The sequence below is a fragment of the Echinococcus granulosus genome (assembly GCF_000524195.1).
Source record: "Echinococcus granulosus chromosome Unknown EG_S00009, whole genome shotgun sequence".
Taxonomy (NCBI): domain Eukaryota; kingdom Metazoa; phylum Platyhelminthes; class Cestoda; order Cyclophyllidea; family Taeniidae; genus Echinococcus; species Echinococcus granulosus.
Window position 1 is genome coordinate 449,109 of NW_020170389.1, and position 12,227 is coordinate 461,335.

Consider the following 12,227-nt stretch of genomic DNA (forward strand, 5'->3'; position numbering starts at 1 on the left):
GCCTGTTTTTCCTAAAAATTTCTCGGCTTGATATTTTTACATGCTATCAGAATATTTTCACCATTGTATTTAAAGGGCATTCTGCTCCACAGCTTTAACTGTGAGTTTAGCTAGGCGTTACATTACTCGGATAGTCAAAACGCTGTACACCGCGCCAATAGCCTTCAGCCTCCTAAATGACAGTAATGAATTCCCTGCCACATTATTGTGACTTCCTACGACTTCAGAATGACTTGGGGTGTTACAACACTTTCGCCGAAATTCGCTTCCTGGCCAGGTGCTCTGCTTCAGACGCTGGTTTAGCCACCATAGCGGCAAACGTCGCTGTCCCTAACTGGCACACCAAAACGGGTATCAAGATTGACTAAAACCGAGGCACCGAAGAATGACACTTCAGTAGAGAAGTAGAAAACGCCACCTCCACCTTTACCAACCGTAACAAGCAGATAGGTTTCACAATCCCTACCACCTACACGGCAAACAGGTCGTGATCCAGAGCAAGTCTAATGAACGTGTGAAAGGGCCTTCTTGCGCAGCTCCTCGAATAACACTCACTATGAATAAAACACCATTGATCACGACCCCATTCTGTGCGCTTACTCGAGCGTAGCTTGTTACACCCATGAGTTGATATACAGATTTTTTTACTGAAGCTAAAATAATGTATGAAAATTGCACATCCTGTAGATTCACGCCATCGGATGACTGTATAATCCACTCAAAAAAATCTTGGTCACAATCAGAAAGATCGAGATCAATGCCAGACTGAAAAGGAGGGTACTATTACACCTATGCATTCTGGTACTGATCAAGGTGGAAGACACCCTCGCCCTTACCATCAATTTTCACTACAGATGGTAAGACCAGGGGTCCATCAACGCTGTTTGAGGCGCCTAACTGTTCCCCTGAGGCGTTGAGGGCGTGTAACGGAGCGGGTAGATTGGTGGTCCAGAGGTTGTGCAATTCCACGACGCCGCCTCGCATGTAAGCGCTTACAACGGTAACCGCCAAGGTGAATGGACAGAGGTAGAGCAGTGCAGGCTGCGCCATCTTTGTGATAAAGAGAACCAGTGAGACAACCACTCCGCCCAGGATGTAGCCTGCAGGAAGGACAAGGGCCACCAATCAGCCACCTAGCCAATCAGTCGTTTAGCCAAATTGATAGAGCTGTGCAGACAGTAGGAGAGAGGTGCTTTTAAGATTAGGCACGGAATCATTACGTATGAAGTATCTGACTTTTAAAACACAGCACAGATAATATTGGTCGATGGCTTCAATAATAGGCATTAATGAACAGTAATGAAAAAAAGGGTATTGAGGAAAGGCTACAAAAAATCACACTGCTATTTGATAAAGGAGAAAACGGTATTTTCACAAAATTTGAGGCTATTTGCGATGGAAATCATGAGTGCAGTGTGTAGAAACGCAAATAGAAAGAACTTATATGAAACGGACGCTACTGTGTAGAATAGGGTGAAATACTTCCAGTTAAAGTGCATGAATTCAACCAGTAACCCAGTTTATTTAAAGCAGCCCAACCATTTGTAAACAAATACAATGCAAAAAACCAATCCAATTATTAGGAAAACAATATTAAACGAATCGGGTGGATGATGACGATAGTCTACCTAGGAGCGAAGACAAGAAGTTCCACGGGACTCGCCGCTTCCAACAAGCATCATAGAAGGCGAGGAACACACAGAGAGCACCTGAAAGAAGTGACAATGGTAGACGTTACACCCAAATCAAGAATACGGCTGCCAAGCACTCGACCTGAAGCAAAAGCATGTGCATTTTAGGGCTGTTGAGTTTAAGCATCACCAAATTTCGCATCGTGCGTGGTAGTTTTGGCGAGAAAAAAAAGGAATCAAAACAGAGGCTTTGGCAAAACCGAGACTTCCTAATAAGGTCCGGAGGTTAATATACACATGTAATCGGTGAACAAGCTATAAATTGATGTGAAAAATTACGCGGTTCACGGCGTTCAGCATCCTCCAAAAAAGGTTTCTTACATAGGGAATATGAGAGATGCGCCGATTGCTGGGGTATTCTATTTCATTACAGATTTGATGCTATTATTAGACATGTAAGCAAGATTAGTTATCAGACAAATTTAAACACATTTTTGCAATTCATCTACTCAAAAAGGTAAGCAGAAAAGAAAAGCGGTCGCTCAAATACCAACATGCAGTCGCTAAAATGTCAGCCAAGAATGTAGTTCAAAAAGATGAAATGCTTGAAAGTTCTAGCAAAAACAATTAATTCAAACGATCAGCTATTCGTCTACGTATTAAATTAACCTCTCTAAAGCCACTCATCTATGTGGAAAACAGGACAAGAAATTAGGAGAATGAAAACTTACGAAAAATACACAGCAAATAGTGAAAAAAACAGGTTATCAATATAGACCAAGTCCCACTTTCCATCCAATCAACCTCGGCACCCTCCATCTACCTCATATTGTATAGTTAAAGTGGAAATAAAGGAAAAGTGGACCCACCTGGAAGTACAGCATCGCCGAAGCCGAGGAGTACATGATCGAGACCGCCCTGACACACACCTGGCCGACCGGTAATGGCAGTGATGGAAACCTTGAAGACTAAGGGCATCAGCTCACCAGAGGAACCCGCAGAGCCCGTAGCTACGGCTTCCATAATGCTGTCACCAGGCGCCGCGATGTTTCGACGCCCACGCGACAACACCTCTTGCGTATTGAAGATCCCTGAAGGCGCCGCTAGTTTTGTTCCTAACGCCCCCACCTCTGTCATTTTCAAAGACTATAAATATAATTACAAACACATCCTTCTAGAGCAGGTCTTGCGTATCAGTCCTTTTGATACTAAAAGACAAGTCCACCAAACCCATACATCTACTTCAACCGTCCTATTTAAAAACAGTGTAAACGCAAATAGCACACCTGTCTCCATTGTAGTCAACTTCAATTGCATACAGGCACACTCCATAACCGATGTGCATAGCTCTGCACTTTTGGCTTCTTAAATTAATAATACCTTGTGGTAATTAAAAAGAGCAAGGTGAAAATCTCATCCGTTCACATGTTCAGATTACCATTGCCATTGGCTAAACTCATGCTTTCGAGAGATAAAATTATCTTTTTTATTCAGAGCTATATGTGGTTTAGAATACAGATAAGTTTTCTCAAGTAATCACAAAGTAGTCGGTTCCAAAAATGTCAACTGTTAGAGTAAATAAGGGGCCTAATAAGGACGTAAGTAGTGTTGGGGATTATTCTCTGAATCATGGCAGATAAAAGAGTAGTTTGTGTAGACCTAAAATCTACGTCGCTGGCTCCGGACGCAAATGCCTTTGCAGAAGCAACGGAACACCTCGAGACGGCATAGAAGTGTCTGAAGTGTGGTGGTGGGACTACTATTCAACGCACACAAAACACAAGGCCATAGTTTGTGGAGAAATAGAGTAATAGCGGATGACTTTAATCGTGACGTTAAATGTGCCGCATAACGCGTGGAAAGGAAAGTGATTACTGCTTTGAGTAAAAAATCAAGCCATTGAACCTACGCACCGGTGCGCCAATAATTTAAGCCCCGAGTAGGGTGTCAATCATGGCACGCGACTACGGTTTAAAATATTTTAACAGACATAACACGGCTTCCGTGCCGAATGGGTCCAGCTCCAAAAAACCAGCCTTCCAGTCCCCTTTTGCAGACTACTTTGATACCAAAAGGCTAATCGGTCACATTCACACGCCTACACGACCTCTTCTGAAATGTTTGAGCTTGAAGTTCAATGTTCAATGAATAAAAGTATGCCTACTCAAGAGGTGCCTTACTTTAACACCTTAAGCATTAAATACGGAATATCCTATGCATATTCGACATGGTCATGATTATCTTCGGGTTTGTAATCTCTAATAAGGGGGTTTTTGGACCAAAAAAGGGATATTGCTTTTAAAGGATGAGAACTGTTTTAAAAGCAACGCAAAAGTGTGGAGACCTCGAGGCATAGACTGTCAACAGGCACACAAAACACGCTGAAAAGTCCCGTTTCGACAACTTTTAATCTAAAGGGTGGGTCATCCAGGACGATTGAACTGAACCTGTTGGTGGTGGTGGTGATAAAATAAAGCAGAACTTGCATGAACTCTTCACAGTCCTGTTTGTTATGGAATCCATTAGAGTAACAACTGTGTACCAATGAGTACGTCTAATAGTGCCTTGAATAATTTCAACAGCAAAAATAGGAGAAGTGAAAGTTTCATAAATGCGTAGGTAATCGACAATGTTCACTTAAAAATTAGAACAGTTGCCTTTTCTAATAAACCATTACATACCAAAAAAACCTTACAGTGTTAAAGAATAAACAAGCAAGATGCGACGATTTTGATCATAGAGTACCTTAAATGATGACGAAAGCAGCAAGTGTACACCCTCACAATTGATGCCATATGCATACTCGAGCACGAAGTCTATTAAAAGGGCCATAGAATCAAAAAAAGAGCATCAAAGACTAGTCAAGTGTTATTCTCATGGAAAGAAACCAAAAAAGGTATATTTATGTCTCTGAAAAAGGAGACAAGCCGTACTGATCACTGGTGGAGTCCCGAAGAGGGATTTTTATACGATAAACAAATGCTATAAAAAGCCCATTGCAATGCAAAAAAACATACGCGAACAAGAAAGGGAGTTATGAAGACGAAGAAGACATCGTATAGCACGAAGACAGCGAAGCCGATACAGATAGCCTGAAGCAATTTTTTAAAAAAGTAAATAAATGAAATTGAGGCGCTGAAAGCTAAAAGGACATTGAAGTAATAAGACCTACCTTGAAAGAGAGTAGGATGGAAATGTCGGAGAGAATTTGGATGACCAGAAAAACACCAATTATGTCCTGCATGATCCATCCCACACTAGGCAGAGGAAGTAATGTTATTGTTACACGGGGATAAATTAAAGTGCATGATATGAAGAATACACAAAATATCTCCTTTTAATTGAATAATGCAAAATATGAATGCTTACAATATATGCCACTGACAAAGATTTGGTAAGAGGATAATTTTGAAAATTATTTGAAAGAGGTACCAACAAATTAATGTAGGCTTAAGGAAATAAAAGATATCATCATACTAAATGACCCAGCACAAAGGAAATGCAAATCAAAGGATAAAAAATGAGTATAAGGATAAACTTACGAAGGATGTTTTCGATACACACACCATGTGATAGTGAATGCGAGGAACATGAAGAAGAGGACACAGCGGACAAAAGATACATCAAACTTGTGTGCTCTAAATTTAAGGCGCTTTCTATAAAAGAAACCAAGGTGATGATGGTCCTATGGTCAGATAGTATGGAGAAGAGGTCTCTTCAAATGCATGGCACAGATTCGTCCAGTTCCTTTTTGGCATTTCAAGTACAGGATAGTAGAAATAATACTGGTTTTATTAGCACTTTTCAAAATATTAATGTCGACACTTACAGCAGAAATCTTCGTTAGTTTAGTTTGTATTAGCCTAATTATTGTTGCCCAATAAATCCCTTGAAAGAAATATTAGGAAATGCCCATATTACACCCGTGACCACCAAGCCCATTTCTCACATCAATGCGAAAACCTTCAGCTCAGGGTAAAGGCAACATAAGGAGGTTGAGCCCATAGGTAATCTCTCTAATTTGGCAAGTAATAAGATACTGGATATTCTTTAGTTGTCGAGAATCAAGAGGAGGAACTTACAGGGCCGGTACTTTCATGAAGAGGAGAGTAGTGGTAACGGAGGACATGGCAGAGGCGCCAGCAAAGATAAAGACGAAGATGAAAAAGTACACTATTTTGAAGAAAATTAGGAAAAGGTATTAGATTAAGGAAGAGGCCAATGATAAGGTCTCATTGAATATAACAGAACGGCAGAATGGGTACAGTGGTTATGCTGCTGTCAGCCAGTCTATGGATACAGAAAATAGGAATGCTGTTCCAAAAGAGACGGAGGTGTATAGCAATTAATTTCCAAGTAAGTATTTTAAGACTCCGGCGATTCATTATGAATTTGTTTAAGGCTCCCAATCCTCCTCTGAACGCGAAACAAATCCGCCTATAGACATGTGTCTAATAAAGTCTTTATGGATAACTCAAGGACCACAGAGAAATCAAACTCACCCATTATGTCGTAGAAGAAATAGGCCAAAAGAACGACCGAAACGCTGGAAAGTATGAGGAGAGTCGGAATAGCAATTTTCAGAAACGGATGAACTGACTTATCAGGACGCATCCTATGCACCAACGAGATGCTAAAAGTGTAATAAATTATGTCTTCGTTTACTAGAGCCACCCATTTAAAGTGGGCCGGAATAGAACAAGGCTATTGTTATTTGGTCAGAGTGCGGTCGCATTATTCACGCCAACATCCCTGCGCATCGGCAGAGAGCGCGTGTCTCAGCCTGGTCAGTAAGGAATTTTGCCAGGGAGAAACGAAAATAACGTAGAAATAATCTTAATTAGGATAAAGATAGCTAAGACCGTGATTTAAGACAAACCTCCTGGAACCACATTAAGAGCCTTTAAAATCTTTAATGACCTCAGAATTCCAAATTTGCTTTACTGTTCACATATACACAAAGTCGGCAAGAAGAGTAACTTACAGCTTTTCATGGTTTCTAAGGTCAATTAGCCCAGCGATGGTGATGCTAGTGAGACTCAGAATTTTAAGGACAACGAAGGCTAAAATTCCATAGCCTACCCCGGTCGGGGAGGCCTCAGTGAAGTCCAACACCAGCCCTGAAGAAGATTCGGAGTTCAGCTGACGGAAAGCAAAGTTTAAAAAAGTCACGCTGGAAATGCAGGCTATCGTTAATAAAATACAAAAATCAAGATCTGCGACAATAAGTTATTTCGTGAGTAGCAATTGTGGTGGGACTAAATTAAGTGGATGACAAGGAAATTCCAAGAGATCGCATGACAATAGGTAGATGACCGGAAGGTAAGCTTTTACAGAATGTTTAGGATCATAATATTTTAGAGGTATAACATAGACAAAAAATTTGTCCGTAGTTTGATACACCTTAGGAAACGCGAACCTACTTTGTTGAGAAGATTCTTGAAGGCGTCACTTGGCACGAAGTAAACGCGATCCTCCAAATACAAATTGGGTTTGACCACCTCAATGGCGAGTTTCTCCGTAACGGCCAGGATAACGCTGATATTTACCACATTGGAGAGCTTGTACACGCCTGTTCGATCCTCCAGCATGAGTAGTGAGAAATCTTCAGTAGTCCTTACCGCCATAGGGAAATTCTCTCTCACATAAGTTATTCTATTTTGGACTCTAATGCTCATGCTTGTCGTGGTCACATTTTTTTCCAACAAGTCACGCACATCGATGACAATCGACTTAACAAAAAATGAAGTAAAAAGTACAAAATATATGCAGACAATAACCAATTTACTAGGCAAATAACATACTGATGGGAACCAAGATCGAGACGCAGATCCCCCGTAGCTATATGCGCAAAGGTAAAATGAAGTGTTGGTGCTGGTATCATTCAGCCGTATCGTTGTGGGAACAAAGGACTTCTGGACAAAATAATAATAAAAAATAACATGACTATGGTGGCATAAGATCGGCTAATGGTTAAAAATAAATTGGGATGAAAAAGGCAAATCTTCGGCCCACCGCCGGATATCGAACGTGCGGATGAGACAACACGACTAAATATACACTTTGGACGTGTCTTCAAACCTGCTGGACAGTCCAGACGTTCCAGGCTATGGAAAAATAACACAGACCTTCAGTCTGTCCCAGTCTCGAGCATGGTTCTTCCAGATCAAGACTTACTTCCGCTGCAGCCGAATTACCTCAAGCCACCATGTGGATGCACAAATACCCACAGAGGCGGCAAATGAGGTGATTGATATCTCTGATTTAATGATGACAGAAGTCATATCCCACTCCTAAGGCAGTAGTACCGAAGTGGACGAAAATGACGGAAGAAACGTAGCTACGGCAACTCATCGGTCAAACCCAGCGATCCGACCCAATCTGTTACTGAGGGACATGTAATCCGGGGTAGGGTCAATAAAAACTGAGGATCCCCTCAAACAACCATGGCCCACCTCCTAGCAGTGGGGCTGCCATCTCGTTCAACTCTCGCACCCATCACTGGAAAAGCTGATGCAATAGACCGACGGGGTGCCCAAGTACTTCTTCACCCATGCAGTACATCAAATCCCGTCACCTACTTCTAAACCGCTTTCATAGTTCACCGCCATGAAAGACCTACAGGAGAGGGTCTGTGCACTGTGACTACAAGTAAACACACCTATGCGAGCGAGATCGTGTTCCTGACCTCGCTTAGGTAGGCGCCTAGAAAGACCAACAAACCAGTCAGTAGTGGGGGCAGCTGCCACTGGCCACAGTCCCAGCTGCTACTTCTGTGCTTGTGACACCAGTAGCAGATTGAAATCACCAAACAACACATCCGTGCGCTACGACAGTTCCACTTTGTCTTCACAGTTGTTGACGTCCAGTATTTGATTATTTGTGTTCGCTTCCTCATACAACTGGATGTCGCCGAATGCCCTTGAAAAAACCCTTGGTGTTGCTACCACAGTCGCGATCTAGAGAAATGCAATACAATCAATGCAACTGGTTTTACCCTCCAGTAGTGTGTTCTCAGCCCCCCCAGCATCGCAAAACCGATCCTCTCCGTGACGCCCGTAATAAGATACTGAACATCATATCATCTCCTCTTTTTACCCCACTTTTTCAAAAAAAATATACCTCCCTCCGGGAAACCAAAAGTAGCCAAATCAAAATGTTTTGAACTTAAGCATTATTCAATCTTCCAGCAGCTAATAACTCTCGTTCCACCGCAGGTTACTCAAAACAAACCTCAGCTACTAGAGATGTCGCGGAGATTATTGCGCACCCGATGCCGTGACAGTGTCTGATAGGTACCCCCTCACCAACTCACTCAGAATTCCTCCTACTTTTCCCGCACAGACATCGTTCACTCCTCACAACAGGAAACATCCTTGCTTAGCCCATCCAAGCCGGCACCCAATGCTACAAAACCTCATCAGGCGTTTTTCCCTCGACACAGCCCTCCAAGAGAGAGCACTGGGGTGTTCGTCAAAATACCATAGTATGCACCAGGCACACGTAGACTGTCCTATAGTGCGGATGAGACAAAACAACCACGCAGGTGGATGGGATGTGTCTTCAATCGTGGTAGGCAGAGACGCTCTCGACTATGGACTATCCAAGCATGCCTACTGGAGAAAGCAAGTCGTGACCCACCCGCGTATTGGCCAACCACATTTGCGACACAAAGCTTGTCTCTGGTATGATATAGGAGAGCTTCAAATAGACTGAATTTTGACCTCTGACAGGGCACTGTCAGAGTACAACAGCTCCCCTATCATTGCTGCTGCAGTAGGGTTTTCAAGCAAAGAAAAAGAAGCACTGAAATTTGCTGATTTTCTGGCAGAACAGTAAGTATAAGGTAAGATCGGGGGGCATATTTATTAAACAAAAATTAGGTAGTCGAGTTGCGAAGTTCTAGCCAACTAAATTCCGTTACTTCATCTTAGCAGCACAAGGAAAGTTTCAAATTATTAAATTTAGTATTGACTTATAGTAATACACGCGAGGTGACTTACAGCTGTGATGACCCCAGCCGAAACACCAAGTACGACCAGAAGCACACACAACATCTTGTGACCCATGTGTGTTGCAAAATAGGTAGCTTAAACACAGTTCATTGGCTCTATTTTTTGGGTCAAACAGCAACTTTCTGTCAATTCAAGTAGTAAATTCGGTGAAAACTAATTTTATTCTAAGGGCTTTTGATTTTTATGCGTGCAAAGACAAACATGCCATTTGCCGAATCAGCTGGAAAAACGGTCTAATTGTGGGTGCAAACTGTTTAGCAAAGTATTGTTTTTGGCTAACCGATGATGTTTGCAATTTATCACGAATTTGATGAATGATGACTGCAGGCCCATAGCTGTCTCAGCAATGAGTTTTGGTAATTTGGTATTTCTTAACTCCTTGGTTGACTGCGCGGGCTCACCAACCCCCACAAGTTGTTTTTACTCTGCGGCTTGGACCACAAACCATGCTAATGACCACCTGGTTAGTCCATACACCTGGTTTATATGCTTTTCTCCAGTACTTGGACTTGTTACGACCTCAGAGAAGCCTCACATTTTCACATTGGCGGTAGTAGCACGCGAACTTCTGCGGCCGGGTACCATACCTCAACGTCGTGGAAGGAGAACATTTGCCAAGGGTGGCTGAGTATAGGATATCTATGTAACGACAGTAATTACGTAAACACATCTCGTCCTCCAAATTCCTACTAGCTGGTAATTGGCTAAGAAGAAACACAATGCCAATAAATGGGGCAAATAGGAGTAGATGTGGGTGCCCTTTGTTTGATGCCTTTGCTTTTAAGCCAGCATTTTTGTGAGAAGTCAGTTTAAGAGGAAATGTCTCGTTGTATACCATTGTCCAGTTTTTAAAGGTACGAAACCCTCCATTCTTCCTTCCCTTACACAATTCACATCCACGACAAAACTCAAGATGCAATGAATATCGCCGAAATATATTAAATGTGCTGAGTTCAAATGCCTTCTAGCACACTAAGAAATTTAATGGCTGACGACTGCATTTTACTGGCCGATGCAAATGATTGAATGCGAGACAGGGGGCCCTGAAGACCACCCTCGAAAGAAGAGGGCTATGCAGTGATTTGATATTTTGTGTACCCTTACCTATAACCACATGAGGCTCATTGGTTGTACTTCCGGTCTGCAATAAGCCCTTTGGCCAATCCCAAAGGCCTTCCAGATCTCCTGTGCTTTAGTAATGTATATTCTTTCACAATATTCTGGACTCTTCTGGCTTTAGTGAAGACCTAGAGTGTCTCATAACCACCTATGAATTCTCTCCTATTTATGAAGCAATTCGTCTATTGTATGTGTGTATATTTGACCGTGGTGTGCATTATTTCCTCTTAAATTGTGATCTATTTTGTCCTTCATTCATAAATATAATATAGTGCTGTACGAATTTTTCATTCATAAGAATTTTCAAATAGAAATCCTGTATCACATAATCTGCTTCCTCCTTCTGGATAACTGGAATGGTAGGCATCCATAATGCTTCGATGAAAATTTTTAATTTTGGTAATTTATCAGGTAACATTTTTTGAAATACTAAATCATGGTATATAAGAGATCTGGAAAGCTATGAACCGTGGAATTGACACTTGACCAGGTCCGTTCTTCACAATCCCGATTTCATGCCCCATGAGTTAAATGTCTTTGCAAAAGTGAAATCTATCGTAGATATTGGCATGGTTCTAATCTCTCTTTTCTGGAACAATAACGCAGGCGATAATTGCTGCATTTTCCGATGCACTTGTTGCAAAAATCCCTTCATTTTAACTGACCACCGAGAGATAATTGTGCCCTCTTGAATCATTTGAGATTGGTGATTAAACTGGGGCTTAATAAAGAGTATAAGTTCTTATAAAGGTAACAGTTGGTAAAATTATGAAGTACTACAAAGCATTTCCGTAAAACAGTGCTTTTGTAGTGCCCTGAGACTTCGCTGAGGATAACATACGACATAATGCTCAGTCCGAATGGGTATTGTCGAGCTACAGAAGGCCTTGAGGCTACTGCTATGACCCGGAGGACAGGCCGCTCGGTGAGAGTACAGTGGCGGAGCCCTAAGCGGCCGGTTATTAAATTCGAGAGTTTAACTAACAATTAAAGTATTGCGGACTTACACATGAAATGATTACATCTTTAAAAAGAAAAAAACACGTATGGCTCTCTACTGTACTTCCTTCTGATTATGATATTAATAAGTTTAATTGACCATTTTAATTACCAAATAAACTTGAACGACTTGTGTGAAAGCATCCCAAGCTTTAAAAAATTCGCAAAACAACTGTGATGCTATTGGGTTTTACGAATTTTATGCAAACAGATTCCAATTTTCAAGTGGAAACAACCTCCGCAAAATGACTGACTCAACTCCTTCGAAGGGTTAATCGCCCACAAAATAAGGGTGTGACGAAATTAAAGATGGAAGGTACAACGCGAAATTTAAACGCTCAAGAGTGGTGGTTGTGCAGTACCCAGAGTCTTCTCTGAAGTCGTAAAAAGTCATTCCACTTAGGAGAAAGATTTGTAATTAACGTACAAAATGACTGGAGGACCATTAGCATGGTCAGAAGGC

General features: G+C 41.7%; 1 protein-coding gene across 1 annotated transcript; it reads right to left on the reverse strand. All coding sequences in view use genetic code 11, as the record gives it.

Annotated features, from left to right (window-relative positions):
• Positions 1-299: 299 nt before the first annotated feature.
• EGR_02082 (Signal peptide peptidase-like 2A) lies at positions 300-7,915 on the reverse strand (the record flags this gene model as incomplete). Its single annotated transcript, XM_024491331.1, has 13 exons — positions 300-469; positions 837-1,100; positions 1,629-1,709; positions 2,501-2,777; positions 4,649-4,723; positions 4,804-4,888; positions 5,714-5,804; positions 6,134-6,264; positions 6,616-6,773; positions 7,055-7,247; positions 7,436-7,472; positions 7,647-7,738; positions 7,809-7,915. 13 exons carry the CDS (start codon positions 7,913-7,915, stop codon positions 300-302), a joined length of 1,761 nt encoding a protein of 586 aa, XP_024354184.1.
• Positions 7,916-12,227: the final 4,312 nt, after the last annotated feature.